Below are 20,987 nucleotides of genomic sequence, written 5' to 3'. Positions count from 1 at the left end.
GGGCTTCTAAGTGAGTTTCCTGGAACAAGTAGATATGGGCCTCATTATTCTTTAAGAACTCACAAACCCGGGACAACTTCCTACTGCTCCTTAAACCATTCACGTTCCAGGAGAGGAGTTTAATTTCATAAGACCTACTCATATTCAAGCCAAAAAACTTCCCAACTCGAGCTAGCATGACCTACTTTTACTCGTATGAGGGCAAATCTTTCTATTTTACCCCCCTTGGTCCCACCACCCCGTGCACCCTACCCTTGCCCTTCCATGAGGAACCCAACTTTCATCACTTGGCGATAGAAGAACCGCCTATTTGGGACCCCCCCCCCCCGGAGCAACAAAGATCCCTAACTTGTTAAAAAAAGAAAAAACTAACTAAGCATCCACTAATGTCCAGTAACCGTGACCCCCAAACTATTCATATCTGACTTTTTATTTTTGTTTTATATTCTGTTAAATTGCATCTTTCCCCTATATTCAATACTGAATCCGTACTTTAGAGTGTACCAAACCCCCGAATGGTATAACTACCCCCTCATCTGGACCAGGAGGGCATCCACATCTTCGGGGGAGCTCAAGTTGTGCATCTTATTTTTCCACATTACTTTCAGCAATGTGGGAAATTTAATTTGAACCTGTGCCCCCAGACTCCTCAATACTGGCATTCTAGAGCCCAGCTCCCACTGTCTTTGCCCTGTTCTTCTCCCTAGGTTGGAGTGAACTTGATAGAGCCCAGCATCATAATGCAATGCCGTCTCCGTTAGGGCTCTCCCCAAGATCAATTATTTCACTGTATATGTCTGGAAGTTGACTAAAATTTTCCTAGAGGCTTTCCTATCGGGGTGCTGCTTAAAAGGATCCCTGAGCACTCTCTGAATCTCTAACTCGAGATCGATGTCTTCTCTACCTTTCAGCACTCCCTCCCATAACAATTTACACACAAATGCCTTAATGTCCCCCTTCTCTGTCCCCTCTGGTATTTTAAGGATCCTCCGATTATTTCTCCGTGGTTGCATTTCAAGCCTCTCCATATCCATCTGCAGCGATCTATTTTGGGCTTTCAAAACCTTATGTCCTTCGTATTCCCCTGCATGGATTCCGAAAGGGTTTTAACTTCAAGTTCGAGGGTCCCGGTTCATGCACAGATATCGTCCAATTTTGACTCTAGGGCTTCGCACTTCTCATGGATCCCCTTCTGATTCGCCTCAGATATTTCAAACTTAGAGAGCAAGCCTCCCCTTGAAGACTGAAGGAAGGACCCAAGCTTCAGCTCGCCACTGTCTATTCTTTCGCCCCCGGAAGCCTGCATTACAAGTCCTTCATGAACAACCTTTGAAACTGGTGAATCTGAAAGATGAACTGCAATAGGTGCTGATACTTGTGGAGCTGATAGGGCAGGTGCAAGAGGGGTGGAGACGATAGCGGTGTCGATAGTAGCAGTATTAGTAGATAAACCACAGAAATGATTTGGCACATGAGAAATACCGCAAGAGGAAGGCTTTAACTGGTTCAATTGGTCATCCCCAACAGCAACACCAGTGCCTTTCTCAAATTCTGGAATCTTCATGAGAGGAGAAAAGCGATTCTCGAGAAGAATTGAAGGGGGACAGCGCAGTGGGGCTGGAACTGGCTCCTTAGAGCTCACCGCCTGCTCCATTATCTTGAAATAAGTTTTAAGTGATGGGGTCGTTTTTAGTGGGAGGTGGGTGACTTTAGATCCTCTTGGCTTCTTAATGTCCCCTGATTTAGTGGCCTTTCTTTTGCGTGGGATCGTAGCGACCACTCCACCCGAGCACTCAGTAGAGTCCAAACCACTTTTCATTTTAGGCTTAGACTGGGACCGCAGCTGATATCGATTTTTTATGGGGAGAACTAATCCGGACACTTCCCTCCCGCTCCTCTCGCCAAAACACAGCTCTCCTGGGGCGTCAACCTCACCCCTGAAGCCCTGGACTGCCACTACTCCCCTAACCCCAACATCCAAGGTCGATACCAGTTCAGGAATAGTGGAATCCGAATCCATGTAACCCCACTCACTCCCAACCGGCGACCATCTTACCAGGTCCAAGCAGGGGGCGGAAAAACGCTGTGTGAATGAGGCACTTGCCGCGTAGACCGCACGCTGTGGAACACCATGGCCAGCGGACCCCCGAAATCTGACTCTCGCGGCTGCGGCCTGGATCCGGATCCAGAGCCTAGTCCGACGACCTCCGAATCCGCAGTATACAATAGGCTCTGCCTCCCGACCCATCCGAGCCTCCGTCTCAGATGTCGCCGCCCTCCGGCTGCTGCGGTGAACATGAGAAAACTCCTGGCTCGCCGATTCGCAGACAGGGCGTCCACCGAGAAAAGAACAGGAAAAATTCCAAAAAATGGGGTATTCTGACCTGGACTAAAAAGGTGCCACATCCTTACCGGGCATTCTGCTGTATTCCGCTGTTAGGAACGCTGCATAATAGTACTAAGTGCCTTGCTGCTCCCGGAACACCCGCGACCGGCGTCAGCCCGCCGCCATGTTCCTCCCCTCCCGCTATTACATTTTTTATCAAAGTGCACCCTTCATGTCAGCGGAAACGCTATCATAAAACAGTGACCTCCCTAGGTGCGGGGAAGTCTCTATACAGCTGGCATTCTGTTTTGGGATGGACAAATATAGAAAAAGATGCAAGTAACTGGGTCTCCATTGTTTAGACAAATCTTTTGCCATAGATAGGAATCATTACTATCTAAAAAAGTGAATTCTTATTTTCTTTTGAAGTATATCTAGCTTGACTGTTTTCTAAATAACTTACCCCATCTTTCTGAGGTTAATAGGCAGCTCCTGTCACTCATATTTAATTGGGATGGGCGAAGGAGGGACGTCCACCACTGCGGTGGACAGCCATCTGCCTGTCACACACTGTTTATAGCTGACATCAAAGCACTCTAAATGTACATATTTAATGCCTATGACCCAGAGCGCACTAATCCACAACACAGCATTTACATTGTTACTGCAAGAATCCAAACACAATACTTTCATGGTTATATAGTTACTACTAGTACTACAGAATATTATTTGCAGATTGCTAGTTACACTGAATGGGTGTGTTTTTCTGTTACTTCCCAAAATGTCACTACTCTGGAGATTAGAAGGGTCACACATCTCAGTGCTTATTTTGAGGCAGTATTTTCTGGTGCTGGGCACCAGCACTTAATTATCAACACTAGCAAGTATGACATTCTACTACATGGTGGCACAGTTTATCTAATTTTGAGATGAGCACAACAACAGTTATTTATTCAATATGCATTAAAAATGACAAATAATTGCTACTGAAGCCATTCATATAGCTGCGGGGGCCTGAAATAGTCTGAATTGTCTCACTTCTAGGAGTTTAATGGTTAGTAATTGCTTTGGTACTGTCATTGGCAGCGCCATCAGGGGCAATAGATAGTGTTAGCTGCAGTGGCTCCAAACGAGGGCCTTGGCACTTAGGGGCTCATTACAATGTCAGCCGGAAAGCAAACCGATCAACAGCTTTTTGGAATCGGTTCCGACCAACTCACGTTTGGCAAGTCTGACTGACGGATTGCGATGCTTCCGATCACCGTTCGGAAAGTCTCCCATTGACATGGGAGCCTGTGTTCCGACAGACAACACAGACTTCCATTGGAAAAAGGGGTGGTTTCTGAAAAGCTTGCACCCTGTAGGGGGAACCCCATGGTGCCTGTCATACAGTGCATGGTTCTACAGGGAGGTCCCTTGGGTACCCCCACATCCCCAACTGGAGTCCTCAGGATGAAGAGGAGCCTGCTAGGTGCCCCAAAGTCAGTTTCTGACAGCCTTTTTGTGTCGTACGGACGGAAGCCGAAAGGCTGTCCAAATACGTCGGTCAGAAACACGGTCCGTAGAGCTGTACAATTCGGCATCGACCGACTCGGAGTTTCGGTCGCCAATCGGAACCGATTCGGACTGACCGAATGGTTTGCTTTCCGAACAAGAACATCATAATAGGTCGGTCAGAATTGTTTCCGACCAAGTCGAAAATATAGGTTCCAACACGGTTTAGGGGAACTGACTGCCATTCAGAGCCTTTCCAACCGACATTGTAATCAGTCCCTTATTTGTTTTGAAAATTAAGCACTACAACATCTCCTTAAAGAGGCAGGAAAGTGAATGCTATGATAATATACCTCAAAACCCCAGTAGACGTCATCAATCAAAACAAGTTTATAGAATGTTAACTGTTGTTGATTGTTGGTGTTGCAGCACTGGGAAACTGAACATTTCTCTTCACTGCACAGTTCCTTTCGGAGGGGCCAGACACTCCCTAATTGTGCTGATCAGTGGGGCAACACTGGTTCCTTCTCTACCTTTAGCTCTACAAATACTAGAAATAGCCAGAGTATCCCGCAGAGTTGAATGAAAACTCTGTGGAATTCGGCTCCATGTAACTTAGACTTAGCTCTGTCAGTGCGTTCCACGTCTTCTATCTTCTCCGACTCCGAGTCCCTGGCTGCAGAATGGAGATCCTCGAGACCTATGAAAAGTCAACGAAAAAGGTCTCCTGCTGCCTCCTGCATCCGATTCCAGCCTCTGGAGGATTCTCCAGTGTGCACTTGCATGTTATTGTATGCATGCTCACTAGAAACCTGCAGCGACTGCGAGTCCCGTCGCAGCTCTGCGCATGTGCCCTGGCACCCGACTCCTTATACTATGCCGAGCAACAAGAAAGGAAATAAGGTAAGTTATTTTATTTATGGAGGTTTGGTGGTGGGTGGTAAACTCCGCTACGCAGAGGCGGGATGCAGAGTTTTCTGCCAAACTCAAGGTTCCAAGCGGAACACAGAGTGGCAGAAACTCTGAAAACTCGGCAGGCAGAGCGAAGTTTACCACCCGCCCCTAGAAATAGCCCTGCATTCAGCTCTCATTCAGGGTCAGTTTTAGGGCGGTGTAACCGGTGCAGCCGCACTGAGCACTCACCTGGAGGGGGGGCACTCACCTCAGGGGGGGCACTACGTTTAGCAATAACAAATGGACAACTTCAGGGGACCACTGCCAACTCTCAGTGAAGTTTTTCTAAACTGAAAACTTTATGTTAAGAAAAGCTGCCTCGATTCCTTTAAAGAAATCAGGTTGTTAAAAAAATGGTAAAAAATATATTTCAGTTTTGCAATGCAAAAACAGGAATGGTGGTTTGCTACTCCTTGCAAATAACCACCCTAGTCTTTGCAGCCAAGTGACCCAACTAAGGATTAGTAATTAGGCAGATTGCTATGCAACCCCTCCAGTTCAGTATTTTGCAAGCCAACCTACTAATATATAGATCAGTTTGCAAAATTAGATACTGGTCGCAAAAAGATGAGATGCAAATTGCGACCAATTTTTGTGACCAGTATTTTGGCCCTATCTGTGAGAGATAATGAGATCAAACTAGGTAAGATCTAACTATCTAAGTTAAACAAAGTGTGTCCTACAGACAAGAAGCACTTTTTATAATGTGCGAACTGAAAAAATCTATATGCAAAAAGCTTAATATAGTTTACCATAGGTATTGAGCCAATACATGTATACCTTGGTTATATCTATGGCCTACCTATTGCACATAGATCTCTGCCAAGAGTGGGTCACTCTTTGAGCTATTGTATGCCACGCTCACTGGATTTTAGAGAAAGCACAATACAGAGTCATATGTTTTCATGTTTTTAGGACAAAAAACATTAGTCAGAATAAATTTGGCATCCGATGCAGAGGCTTCGTATAACTAGGAAAAGCATGTTGCCATTTCCTTCGCCTTTATCACCAGTATGCACATCAGTTCAGACTGTATCATGCGTTACCTGCAATTCAGCACCGGGTTTGTCCTTGGCAGCTTCAAAGGAATGCGCAGTTCTTCCATTTCTGGTGCTTTCAAGGTAAGAAAGGCCCCATCGCAGGAAACAGAAATCAGAACAAGCTTCGGCTCCTGTCGAGCAGTGACCATGCCGCCATTTTCCGTAGTGACAAGCCAATGTCTGAAATTAACAAGAAGAACAGAGATAGGTTTTTGATAGTTTGAGGGCTTCAAAACAGAGGACCAGATAAAAAAAAGATTTTTCCCTTTTCAGGTGAAAAATGCACATGGCCTAATCAAGAAGGGCATTTGTTCAAAGTACATGCACAGATGGGAAGTGCACAAGATTTGCATGAAGGGGCATGGTCTTGCACATGGCCGGCTCAAAAGCTGGTGCATCCCTTATTCACAATGGGATGCAACATGCTTTTGAACTCACCTTGGCCTTGTATGAATCAGGAGTTGTCAAGGAGTTAAATATTGACGCACATGGGGATAGAAGAGGGTACCTGTCAGCATTCTGCGGGCTATGATCATTAGTGTACATGATCTCATATCTACCATTTTACTACAGGTATTATTGAAGTAAGCAACATACCTCCAGACAGACTATTTAAAAGGAAGATTTTGCCCACAGCTTGGGAGACAGTCCAGGTGATTGCTCTTGTCCTGTCCTCCCAGCCATGCAGCGCTTGGTAGCCACTGCGTACGTATGGTGCCCCATACTATCCTATGCCTTGAGGAATGAACTAGAACAAAGAAATAACAAGCATTGGCAAAGCCATAGTTCTAGTCTATGAGATGAGAGATATTGGCTTTGTCAATCTTTATTCATGTTGTACAGCAGAATGGCTGAAGTTAAATAAAAAAGAGATACATAGCACGGCCAGCACTGCTGGATCATGGTGTTTTTTTTATTACTAGCGCAATACAGATAATGGGGGTAGGCAGCAACACTGAGTGTGTGGGGAAACATATAAGCTATGGCGTGGCCAGCAGTGGCCCAGTCTTAGGACTTTTCTTGTAATAGAGGGAGGGTGAGGCAAGCAGCGATACGGATGGGGGATGAGTGGGGGGTAAGGCAAGCAGCAACACAGACGAGGGAGAGTGAGAGGAACACAAAAGGGGTAGAAGAACAAGAGGGAATCCGCTGAAAAAGACACACATGGGTAGAGTATTTAAACACAGCAAAAAAAAGCACCTAGTAAGATGAGCAGTGCAAGAAGAAAAGTAATGCATCCCCCAGGGATCTCCCAGTTTTGAGGGATACTATCTGGTGGCCCAACTGTAAAGTCCAATTAGATGGATGAGAGATAATAGGGCTCTGGAGGGCGTGACAAGAGTTGTTGGGATACACAAGATAATCTTGGGAAACACAATAGTAATTATGTCTCATCCCAGGTGATTACACTTGGCCAATAACTGTTGGCTGAGATTCCTAATTAAACAGGGCAAAAGAGAAGTGTACTCACCTGAGATTCCAGAATGGTGGCTTCCAAGGTACCACAAAATAACATGGACACTTACAAGATACACAGGGTCTGAAAAAGGCTTTGTAATTGTGGGGGACCTATACAATAATGAAGTACTACACATGTTTGAGACACCCATAGAAACACAGAGGATGGGGCAAGTCGTTTCACAGCATGTAAAGCATAGAGAGAGCAGTAAGACTAGCCTAGGGACGATGAGACAAACGAGCTACCCAAATCAGATACACTGCAAATGCTACTAGATAGAAAGATGTGCAATAACACTGTTATGAATCACTATAATGCCCATATCCTACACATATATCACCATACTAAAAAATAAATGTATTGTAGAAATTGGCAGGGAACTTTTGGATGAGGAATGGGCAAAACCTCTGGAAAACACAATTTACTAAATTCTATCATTTACATAAGATGTATCTGTCCACTGCAAATATAGCAAAAAAATTCCCGGGAGTGAAGGATCATTGCACATGGTGCCAGCAAGAAGCAGAAGACTTCTACAATATGGTATGGGAGTGTGCCTTGTTACATAATACTGGAAAAATATAGCATGTGTTACTATTGAAATATCAAATACAAGGTTAGATGTACTTACAAATACACAGACCAAAGTAAAACTTTTTAAACAAATCAAGAATGGTATGCAGATTTATTGTTCTGTCCTTTAGACTGACCAAACACAGAATACCCATCTGCTAGCTGATTTAAAAAAAAGGAAAGAACAGAGATAGCCCAATGACAGAACAATACTTCAGCATAGTGCCTAAGCGGGCAGGCTTGTAAAAGTTACATCAATAAACAAATATACATGAAATTAGTAGGGGGAAAAGGGATCACACTGTACACAGGTTAATGAAAAAAATTACTTATGGTTATCTTCGTTGCTCTGAATCTTAGGGGCCCATTAGCATGACGGGAGGATCGGCAATGCCCGACCGGTGGTGGCGATCCGCCTGCCAAAACACACCGCCAGACAGCCATTTACCCCTGCCTTATTAGCATGGCGGGGGTACTGTGGCGGACGTCTGCCACTTTTCCGCTGGTAGGCAATGGTCATGATTGCCTGCCAGGCTGAAAAGGCCCATAATATGATGGCTGTGTCTTGCAGGCACCGCATCCATATTATGATGTGTGTGGAAAAATGCATTTTGGAAAGGCATGCAGTGTTTCATTTGGGGGCTGCTGCGGGCCCCCAGGGGTGTGGGGTACTGCCCTTGGGGGGTACCCATTGTACCCCCCTACATTGGCATTCACAAGGTGGCAAGCACCGCGCTGTGCCTGTCACGTTGTGCATGCAAATGCACAACATGCATTTTCAACATTGTTGCGGGGGCTGCTTACAGCACCGCCCTCCACAATGTTGAATATGCGGGATGCAACTGCCAGGGTCGCGGTCGCATCCTAATTGGCAGTGCGGGACCGCCGCACCACTGGCGGCCAGTCCCAGCACCGCTGGGGTGGGGGCCGGACTGACGTCCACCCGCCATCCCAATAGGGGCCATAGTCTTCCTCGTCCCAGCCACAGACCTTAATGCTCCCTTATGGGAGTACGTCTCTCATACAGATCATTTAAACTAGAAGGGTAAAAAGTTGACAGTCCTCTTTCTATTACTACTAAACAGAGTTGTATGAGACCTCCCCATTACCTACCCATGATGCTCGACTGGATTGTGCTATATATCTTTCAGCCATTTTCCTTTCCCTCCCTATAAGACAACTTAATTGAGTTTTACTCAACTGTTTTTGCCTCCTTTTCCATTAATGAAAACTTACAGTTCCCTATAGCCCTGAGCTTCAGCCGGTACACAGCGGCCTTCCTTCTCTATTTGGGTATTTAGACAAAATATTGAGTTAAAAATGTCGACTTCCACCTATATCGTGTTGTAAATATCGTGAGAGAAATATCGACAGCAAGAATATCGTAGTCAAGAATATCGATTTTAAGGTAAGAAATATTGTGTAAAAAAATATAGAAGTCATTAGTATTATTTGCAAAAGTATAGTTGTTAAAAACTATCGATTTTTTTAATTAGTGTTATGTATTTTAGTATATATTTTAAATGTATGTGATGTATTTTTTTGTATAAGGATTGTTTATGTTTTTTTTAATTATGTGTTAAATTGTTACTAGTTATCAATTTTATTTAAATTAAATTATGCATTTTTTAGTTCCGTAGTGGGTTGTGGGTTTATAGGAGAATAGGATGGGAAACAATTTAATTGTAATAAATTAATGATTATTTTGAATGTATCAATACTTGTTTGATTGAGATTTTATAGTGTTAATTGTGGAAAGCAATTGATTAATAATTAGTTATTAATTGGTTGTTAAAATTAATTAATTAATTTAAATTAAATATGGAAATTGTGTAATTAATTTTAGGTGCAGGTTGTGGGGTTTATAGGGGTAAAGGGTGGGAAGTAATTTATTTTTAATTCATTATTAATTGGTTGTTAATTATTATTAATGAATTGAAAATTAAATATGGAATATGGGTAATTATTTTAGTTTTGGGTTGTGGGGTTTATTGAGGTAAAGGGTGGGAAGTAATTTAAGTTTAATTAATTAATAATTAGTTGATTATTAATATTAATTAATTACTTGATAAATAATTAGGGTAATTGTTTATTTTTTTGTGTAGGTTTTGGTTTTATACTGGTAAAGGGTGGAGAGTAAATTCATTGTGCTTACTTTATAATTATTTTTTAAATACTATTCATTTTTTTAATTGAAAATTAATTTTAATTGTGTAATTTATTTTTTTACATTTTCATTCTAGCTGTGGGTTGTGGCGATTATAGGGGTGAACGGCGGGAAGTTAATTAATATTTATGTGTTTTTATTAAGGAAGTACCTTTTTTTTATTCAGATGTGGGTTGTGAATAGTGTGGTGTTATAGGATAGGGAATAAAAAAACTACATTTATGTAAAAGTTAATGTTTTTGTTTCTAAATAATGTCTAATTACATTTTTTACATATGTATATATTTTTGTATTTATTTTGTTTATTAAATATTTCTTTGTTGTTGTTGATATGTTGTTTGTTTTTAATTTTGAACTGATTGGAGTGGGAATACTAATTTTTACCCCTCCGCAATCCAACACGTACCCTACTGTCGCACTCACTTGAGTGGAAATAGAAATGTTTACCCCTCTGCTATCCAACACTTTCCCTACTGTTGCACTCATTGGAGTGGTAATAATACTTTTTACCCCTCTGCTATCCAAGACTTTCCCTACTGCTACACTCATTTTAGTGGGAATACAAATGTTTACCCCTCTGCTATCCAACACTTTCCCTACTGTTGCACTCACTGGAGTGGGAATAGTAATTGTTACTCTGCCCCAATCAAATTTCGTACGATTCGTATTGAGATCGGCTTTGGGTTCGGATCGTACTTCATCGTACATACGGGGACATTGAAGGTGTACGATTTGTTCGGGAAAATGCTCCGTACGGCTATTCGTAGAGGATTTTACTGAACCGGAATCGATCCCTTAATGTTCTAAAGTAAATATATATATATATAAATTATGATATAAGTGTGTTTAACTTTTTTAAATTACATTTATTATTTATTATATTTAATATTTATATATATACCACGTGGTTCAGGGAAATGCAGTGCAAGCAATTTTAACATAGCGGAAAATGCTGCAGCCATCAGCACCGCTCGCAATGTTAAAAGCCCAGGATGCGCCTGCCATACTGGCGGGCACATCCTAATCGCAGTGGTGGGACAGCTGCATTTCTAGCGGGTGGTCCAAAACACTGCTACGGTGGCAGGCAGACCAATTCCGCCCGCCGTCATAATCAGCCCCTAAATTCCAGTGCGAGCAGCACAATGTGCATATTTGCCACACACAGGTGGAAATGCCTGGTATCTCATTGAGCTTTTATGTAACTCCACAGTATTCCACAGAGTGATTAATTTATGCCGACCCTGAGAAAAAAAATATTTTCTTTACCTCTTCTATAATCGTAACCATTCTTGAATATTGCAGGAAATCATACTGTGTTCTTGGCTGCAATGTGAAGCAAGAAAAGTATTTTCTAGACATCACATTTCTCCTATCCATCTCAGAAGGATGAGACCATCAGTCAGAAGAATAGACACTCAAACAAAACTTCAGTAATCAGTCTATGAGTTTAAGGTGGACAAAGTCAGAGGCACTGAATCCATCTAGGCCGACTCAAAAACAAATGTGGACAGAACCGTTGTACTACCGCTGGGACTGGTGCTGGTTTGAAGGTGGTGGGCACCGGTACTCATTTTTAGGTACATGGAATTATTTTTCATCATTAGATTTGAACCCTAAGCAAGAAAGAGAAAGGCAGAAATGAAAAAGGGAGAAAGGAGGAAAACACAAAACAGAATAAAAGTGCTAAAGGGAGTAAACAGGGATGAAAAAGTATCAGCAAGTGAGATAAAGAGACAAGATGGTGAAGATGGTAGAAGAAAGAATCATGAGGAGGAATCAATACTAGGCAACATGGCTACTTGATAATCCCGTCATGTCACAGCTCGGTCAGTGGGCTCATAAGAAAAACTCAGCATAGATGCAATGCTAAAGATTTGAAAAAAAGCTTTTAATGCTTAATTTTGCAAGCGCATGCGCTACGCATGTATGCACCTACAAATTGACCTAGACACTTTTTTTCAGTTTAGTTACTGATCCAAGATGTATCATTGATTATAAACAAAACAAAAACGAGAAATAATGTATTTAAAGCGGTTGGGGGACTCAACTGGGGAGGAAGCAACACAAGGGTGTGCTGGGGGGTGAAAACAACATTGCGGGCACAAATGGGGGACAAGAAGCACTGGGTGAGGGCAATCTGGAGTGGGTGGGGAGTAGGACACTGGTGAGAAGGCATTTGGGGAGTCTGTGAGTGAGGTTGAAGCAACAGGTGAGACAGGAGGGTGAGGGTAGGGAGAAGCACATGGACACGCAATCAACAGGGGAAGTACTCAAGGCAAAATGCAACATGGAGAATGGTGGTGAGAAGCAGATGGACAACTAAGAGCACCATGGAGTGCTGTAGGTAAGAAGTACAGGAAGGAAACAGATCTCTCATAGAGTACTTTACTTTAATGAAAATAATTAAAGCTTGAAAAGACCGCAGAGGAAGCATAGAAGCTAGCAAATAAAAAATGATGGTAAAGCGGTCATGGGCCATGGGAGGGACAAACACAATTCCACAATATGTCTCGCAACAGACAGCGCACGCGCTGCCTAGTGGACGAGACCTAAAAAGTCGGGAAGAAAATGGATTTGCATGAGTGAGATTAAAAAGACAGAAAGTACAGGGTGGTGTAAAAACGGGCAAGATTAGGTATCAGTGGTATTTGGAAACACTGGCTTTTAGTGGCAGCGAGCTAAGAAGGAAAACTGTGGGCCTATGCAGTTATTTCAATACAAACAGAGCACTTTCCATCTACCTCTCTCTAGCGAAGACAATAAACCTAAAAAGCAAAAAAAAATGCCCAATACTGAAAATTGTAAAATGACTGATTTGCACATATAGATAGACAGACAAGGTGTTCCACCTTATCGCTGACTCAAGAATATTTTTGGTAAATAATACTATCATGGAACATAATATCAAATGTAAGAATATCCTTTTTAACTTTTGAGAAAATATTGATGTATATAATATTGATTTCTATAATATTGCTGTATATACAGTATTTATATTTTGTTCAAGTGTTTTTGTTTTGTAATATATTTATAGCATTTAATACAAAATATTATATATTCTTTTTTGAGGTTTGTTAAATTTGTAGGTTGGGTGAGGGTGGAAAGTTTTATAATGTATATGTGTTTGTTATCTGTTAATGCATTTAAATTAATCATGTAAATGAATTAATTTATTAAGAGGTTGTTAATAATTTAATATTTATGTATTAATATTTTTATATTAAGGAGTATGTTAAGCCTCGTGTATGCAAATGTTATCTTAATTTTATTATAATAATTATATATTTTTTTTAGTGCATTACATTTTTTATAGATTGTAGGGGAATGTATATATTGTTTAAAAGGAAAATATATATTTTTTTCTATTAATTTGTTAGGTTTGTTTTTCATTAGTATTACATTTTTACTCTATAAAATGTTAATGCATTTCTGTACTATATACATGGCTTTACATTATTGTAATAAGGATTTATTTAAATATTCTTAAAGTAGTTCTGCTTAGTTTCTTTGTAGTTATCTTGTTGGTTTTGTATTAGTGAACATTTTATACTTTCTTCACTTTTATACTTGTAAGTAAACCTCACCCCTAAAGTTTAGCAATGTTCCTGAATGTTGTTTATTTTTTTTACAATCGTCAATTTAAACCCTCTCAAAATTTAAAGATTTAAAATTTGAAGTTTAAAAATTAAGATTTAAAATAACAGAAAAAGTCAACATATTTAAAAAAATACATTTATCACAATGTAACATCAAATCATGATTTCCATGATGCAAAAAAAATTGAAAATATAAAAAGCAATTATTAATACCTTTAATTTCCATTTTAGTTATGTAAATAATAATCTGTTGTTTTTTATATCAATTTATTAATTCTTTTTACTTTTTATTTTTGATAGGATTATGGTGAGCACCTCATGGTAGGTCATTATGCACAGTGTCTCTAGTCTTGAACGGTTCACACACAATTCATTGATTTCAGTGATGTTATTTTAACTGAGAATGATTTAGACCATACAAAAGTGAAGTACTAGAAACAGTCTGCGTAATTATCTGGAGGAAGGTTGTCACCCACAACAGCATGTTTTAATTTTTTTATTTATGCATTTCATTTTTTATAGTTGAGGATTTTAATTAATTTTTTTAACATTTTAAGTGTAATACTTTATAGTTGCTTTTCATTCATACTGACTTTCAGTCTTCTGGATTTTTTTGTTCACGCTCAGTTTTTATTTTTTAAGCTTTTGGATCTGTATTATAGACATATAATAGGAAAAAAATACTTTAAGGGTGTAGTTCTTTTATATATTTGTGTTTATTGTTGTATTAGGTTTCATTTTTAAAGATAGTTTATAGGCTTACTTTTGTGAAATGCTTTGCTTCTTTTCTTCCCTTAAGTACATCCCCTTACCATTTCACTCTGGCAGAGTAACAGTCTCCTGGGAAGGTGGCTTTAGAAGCAGTAGTTTGGTGTATTCTCCTGCTCTTTATTTAGAGTCTTGTTTGATTAAGGTTTTGTTTCTATTGGTTAGCTGGTTTGAACTTAAATTTGATATTTTGAAAGTCTTGGTAGAAGTTAGTCATTTTGTGTTTGTATCTGACATGGAAGACTAATTCATTTTTCATGTATTTTTAATTAAATGGTAATATTTTGATATACATTTAATTTTATGCTATGGCACTTTATCATATGTTTTATTTATTTTGGGGATTTTTAAACATTTTAATGTTCAATCATTGTGTTATCTATATTCAGGTTCTGTTGCATTTGTATTAAATACTGTGATCTCAGTATTTTTATACTTTTGTGCTGGATGGTGTTTGGTTTCGGATATTTTTTATTTGCAATATCTTTGCCGTTAATATTTTAAGTTTGTATTGGGGTTTAAGAAAGTCAGCTTTAGGCCTATCAATATTTTTGTACTCAATATTTTGTCTTACAGTCAACAAACAAGTCACCTTGAGCTTTGACCCACAATGTGCAGGAAAGACGTCAAGAATTTAGCAACGGTTTGATTGCCATTTTCTTTTCAAGCAATATCCAGCTTGAGGCATTAGTCAAGGATCAGCGGATGAATAAAGTAAAGAAAAATTACCGGAGCACCACCATCCACACTTCCAAAGAGGTTATAACAGAGCAAGAAGTAGTGCATCTTCACTAACATAAGGATTTTTAACAATTGTGATAATATCAAGCATGCAGGATTAGAGCGTGCTAAACATTTTCGAGGTTAGATCGCAAAACTCTCTTTCGACATTTTTCGAACAAATGGGATACACTTCGGGCCTTATTAGGAGTTTTGGCGGTCCTGGAGCGGACGTCATGCCACCGCTGTGCTCCAGGACTGCCGAAACTCACCACTGAGCGCCTTCTAGATTACAAGTAATTTTGTGGTCTGGCGGGGCGGCATGGCAGTCCCATGGCGGTGCTCTTTAAAGGCTCATGGTCAGCCTTACACAGCACCTTCCTGGGATTGGGAGAGCAAGTTTCTGCACAGGAAGGCATGCACCATGTAGTGCATTCCTTTCTGTGCAGGAACTGGAGGTGCAAAACTACAGGGGGGGCACAACATGTGCCCCCTGCATGCACCCCCATGCACAGAGGCACAAGGGGGGCCTGTAGGGCCTCCTTTGGTGCCTCAACGTCACTCTTTCATGGCAACTCAAAATGTGTTTAGCAGTGCAGCTGTGGCACCACCAGCATATTTTGGCCTCGATCTGCTGCCAGATCACCACAGGATCTGCAGGGGTAGCAGCGGTTCAGTGGCAGTCCGATCGCCACACTGTTAATACTGTGGGCTGTCCTGCAGTTTGGTGGTGGTTGGACCTCCACCACAACTGCGGCAGTCCCATGGACCACTGAAGTCATAATAAGGCCCTTAGACATTTTACGGCATATGTTTCCAACAAAATATTTTCAAAGTAATACGGTACACACATTTATAGGGAGCATGTTCTCTAACTAAATGGCTCATAATGCTGTAAAGTCATCACATAGAATAAGTAGAACCCGGTTCAACGTCTTATTCAGCAACAAATCCAATCTTAATCAAGAATTACTATTTAAAGTATCTATCATTGTAAAATATATCTGTTAGTGGCGATTCAGAGAGTTTCATGCCCAAGTGGAATGCTGGATGTGGCGAAATAGATTGTCTGCTCTTTGTAACTAGACTCAATGTTCTGAATACCAAGGGTCACTCACAACTGTGCTACATTGAGTACCCAGTTTGGCTAAACACTCTGTACCTGGTAAGTGCTAGACCTCTCCAATGTAATGATCTTGAGAATCAACACAATGGCCCATGCCTGATTCACAAAACACTCCAGGGTGGATACTGCCACTCATAATTAAAGCCATATGGGGGCTTCATGTCAGCCTTTTTCATCCTTTGGTCTATTCAAATGTCATTCACATTTTGCTTCTGCCCACCACTGTAAATGGCATGGACAAATGCATCACCCCACTTCAGGTTTTATGGCTTCCTGCATGATTACATGTGCACATATGCCTTCAAAAGAAGCGCTTTTTGGTGCCATTACTATCCTTTTCAATTCTTTATACCTTTTGATTTCTTACCTTTAATTACAGCTGCAAACCCTGCAGCAACCACAGCAATTTCGACAGCAGGGACCTCATCAGTACCATTGTTGTCACCAATAACTAGAGCAATGACCACACTGTAGCCAAAGCAGGAACCAGTGAAATGATCACAACTACAACGCAGCTAGGACAACAACTTCAGTGCGAAAATCTTCTATCACTGTAGGTGTCACAGGAGCAGTAACAGAGGCCTCAATAGTATCCACAGCGGCTGTGACCACAGCTACCAGCACAGCAGAAACAGCTGCAACAACAGTTGTAAGCACCGTAGTGACCACAAAAGTAACAGCATCTTCAATTATACAAACACAATAGCAGCAACCATGGTTTTAATCACAGTACAGTCCACTGGGAGATGTATAACAGCAGCCACTTTAACTGTAGCAACAACCAAATCAGGTACCACAGTATCAACAACAGTTGTTAAAACAGCAGCAACTACAGTAATGACAACAGCAGAAACCTGCACCATGACTACAGCTGTTACAGTGGAAAGGGCAACAGAAGCAACAACAGCTCCAATAATGGTAGGGGAAAAAACAGAGGCCATGTTTATACCTAACACGAAAAACAAAAACAATGAAGAGTGGAATCTTTTAATTAAACTTAACCACCGTTAAATACTCTGATAAGAATTCCAGTCCATTGTTTGTTGAAGCTCACTGGCAACTACAGACACAGACTAACCATTTGAAAATCCGATTTAGCCCAGGAAGACCATTGAACAGAGAATTCTATTGGCTGCTGGACACAAACTCTCAGTAACTGACTGCTCCCCTGTTGCACCACCTCTCCCTTCTCTGCAGCATATTCATGAGTGACTGGGAATATTACTTCCGCCATCTGTAGCACTTTTCTAACATTGTAGAAAAGAAGTGAGAAGCATTGAGCATTTGATAATTTCATACTACGTGTATGGTCCCTTTGTCATCCTTCTTGCCTTTTTTAAACTGAACATCATTGGCAATATAGGTTGCTAGAGGACTAGGCTACAGCTTTTTGGGGGGCCTTATTAAAAGGCAAATGATTTTACACAAGCATTAGCAATGTCAATAGGTCTAATTTATGAATGCACTGTCAAGCTATACATAATAATCCATGTAGGTTAACAACTGCCCTACTCCCATCTGTGGTGCTGACAGAGAAAACAGCACAAATTATCTACGACACTTTAATAGCATTACAATGTCATATGTGAGGCCCTCACAGTTCAACATCAGCCAGCTGGATAAATAAGCAAAATGATCACAGCTGTGTGGAACGCAAGCACTTTTTGTGGAATCACACAGCTGCCCAATCTAAGCATGTACTCCTGGCAACCAACATGTAGGTGGAGACAAAGCTCCTCTCTAGTGATTCTCACATAATTGTCCAGCGACAGCTGCACTGTCAAGCCAGACCAAGAAAAGCACATAAAGCCCATCCCTGAGCCATAGTCAGTAATTTTTTCTCTCAATCTGTGAGCAAGACCGAGGGGGACCAGCAGTGCTTAATTTGAGCAGGTGGTTTCTGGTGCTCGGCACCAGCACTTGGTTGTCATCACTGGGGTTTGTAACAGTTTACCACATGGTGGCGCTGTTCTGTCTAATATAGAGATGATCACAACAAAAGAGTTTTATTAATTCAGTATACATTAAAAACAAGGATTGGTAATACATCGGTTTCCGCTATGTGATGGATAAAGAGCGAAGTGCAGGCGCAACCTAAAATGGCAAATGGTTGCAAGGGAACATGAACAAGGGTCGCCGCTAGTCAAAGCCTGCCTCTCAAGTAAACCTGTCAAACATAGTAACAGGAGCAGAAATTGACATATCAGCCTTCTAGGGGTGTGTCGGCGCTGCTTGAGATTTCAGTATAAACGTGCATTGTTTGCACACACTTTAGTAACTGCTCGGTTGTGGATAAGGGAGCGGCGTCATCTTTAGATGCAGAATTAAGTGGGAACTTATTACGTGGGAGTTGGTGACATAAACCCACTGCCAGTGTGTGTCGTTAATTCTCCTATAGGTATGTTAGGATGGAAGTGACAGGCACGTACAAAGGGATTCCTTTCTGATGTAAAGTGTGAACAGACTAGTCATCCCAAACAAGCCTCGCGCAATAATTATACTCCATGTGGCATTTGAAGTGTAAAAGGCCATTTATTAGGACAAGGTTGTAAACACAATACTTTAACCAAAACATAAATTAACTATAACAATCCCCAACATCAAACCTTTCATTCATTCCATCAATCTTCCCTCTATCTCTCTATTCACAACTCCACTTATCTTTCAACATCCTCTCCTAAATCTCCTACCGTCGAACGCTTGCCTCCTGCACCCCCATCATTGACCTGTCCCCCCGAGGGGTGGATGTGCCCGCCAGTGACTCCCCACCCCTCCAAAGTACTACCAACCCAACAACCTACAACCTGTCCTAAACTGGCATGCTACAACCAACCCGTCACCTTGCCCCCCAAAACTTGTAGGGTGGGCGGGTGGTCCAAAACTACTTCAACCCTCCCCAATGGTGCTGGGTGCAGGGAGAGGAAGAGCCCTCCTCCCCTTCATCCTTATATCCCCCTCCCTGATCCCTCCCCTAAACCCACCCCCTGACCTCCAACAACTTGTCCTTCCACCTAAATTCCGCAAACACCCTGCGGAATGACTGATCTGCAACCCTACTTCCCCCGGGGGCCAGCACTCTACGCTGTACTTGAAGCATAAAAGGCCATTTATTAGGACAGGTTGTAAACACAATACTTTAACCTAAACATCAATTAACTATAACAATCCCCAACATCAAACCTTTCATTCACTCCATCCATCTTCCCCTCACTCCTATTGCTCTCTTCCCATTTCACTCTGCGACCTCCTCCATCTCTCCATTCTTGTCTGCACTTATCTTTCAACATCCTCTCCTGTATCTCCTGCCGTCACTCTCTTGCATCCCGTACCCCCATCATTCACCTGTTCCCCCCCACCCAGGGCTAGATGTGCCCGTCAGTGGAACCCCATCCCTCCAAAGTACTGCCAACCAGGGAACACCCATAGGGCGGGTACCTGCCCCACACCCCTTTCACAGTGCACCTTTCGCCTTCACTCCTTAACTTCCCTGCGACACCAAATAGATTAATTCCACAACTTGCTTATAATGTCCCGCATTTCCATCATATAGTAAGTATTACCAAGCTGCGAAAGGTGCACTCCACCATCCCCAAACAGCAAAGGCTCCTCCAGCCGGAGACCAACATGAACAAGCACTTTAATGCCTCTCGTGCTGCAAAATTCTCTCATTGCCCTGTTTAATTTCCTGCGGACTTTTTCAACAGCAGCATGTTTCACTGCCCATTTTCACGCCTTTTGTGGCACAAATTCAGTCCATACATGGCACGTTTGTGCCAGATTACTCTTCATGACTTCCAGGTCCCTCTGCATCTGTTGTAGAATTGCCAAGCCCGACACCCGTATAAAGTCATTTTCGCCCAAGTGCAGGACCAGCATATCAGGACAGCCTCTTTGGGATACCATCTTTGTCAGCCAGGGCAGTAATGCCCCCAAAGTATCCCCCTTTACCCCACAATTGCACCTCATGATGGCTGCTCTTCAGACCCAAGTTATGACCAAAGACCTGCATATCTGCATGTCTGGCTGCCCAATGTATGAAAGAATGTCCAACAATCCAGGTAACTGTCTTGGTTCCTAGGCCACCCACACAACCTACGACAAAAAGCAATATGTTAGTGCACAACATAAGGCCCCTTCTTTTGTTTCTGTAGTTTCCATTGCAAACCCCCTTCTTTCCTTCTTGTGCACATATTTCTCGCAGCACCTGGACTTCCACCTCCCAATCTGACGTATTCTGTCCCATGACCAGCCCAGGCGTGCCATTAGAGTAGCTGCGCCGATTTAAAATGAGTGTGTGCCGTATCTAGTAGGATCCCTACCCAAGTGTCATAACGTCATACGCAATATTGCCAACAACTGAAATGCCGTTAACCTCTCCCTGGACCCATGACATAAGATTTCACCCGACGATCCTCCTGCTTTTTTAAAGAAAAAACACCATTCTTGCACCCGACAGACTCCATTGCATCCACTCTCATTCAACCTCACCCATTTACCTCTTCCTGCCTGATTCATTTTGAATGACCCAGGCAAATCTACAGACGATCTCCGTCCAATCTTACTTCCTCATATGATCTGCCCGCCTAACCCTACGTGCTCAACAACTCTGATACCCTAAATGCCCAAAAAAACATCCACACCATGCATAAACGGAATACTGCAACTTCATAACTATCATAACAACAATCAGGCAAAACCCCCAGAAAACTCTGCAACAATTAAAACGTAATGGACTCGCTTGGAGCCCCCTCATCCCCTCCCCCC

At 41.8% G+C, this 20,987-nt stretch overlaps 1 protein-coding gene across 2 annotated transcripts in view; it reads right to left on the bottom strand.

The window, feature by feature from the left end:
- The window catches only part of LOC144763842 (mitochondrial amidoxime-reducing component 1-like), a 202,180-nt gene that overhangs the window by 166,411 nt on the left and 14,782 nt on the right, over positions 1-20,987 (bottom strand). For both annotated transcript variants that reach the window (XM_078649813.1, XM_078649814.1), the window contains exon 2: positions 5,821-5,994. In XM_078649813.1, the coding sequence (XP_078505939.1) occupies positions 5,821-5,994 (174 nt within the window). The remainder of the gene's footprint in view (positions 1-5,820; positions 5,995-20,987) is intronic.

The sequence above is a fragment of the Lissotriton helveticus genome, chromosome 6, assembly GCF_964261635.1.
Source record: "Lissotriton helveticus chromosome 6, aLisHel1.1, whole genome shotgun sequence".
NCBI lineage: Eukaryota > Metazoa > Chordata > Amphibia > Caudata > Salamandridae > Lissotriton > Lissotriton helveticus.
This window is presented reverse-complemented; position numbering and strand designations above follow the sequence as displayed.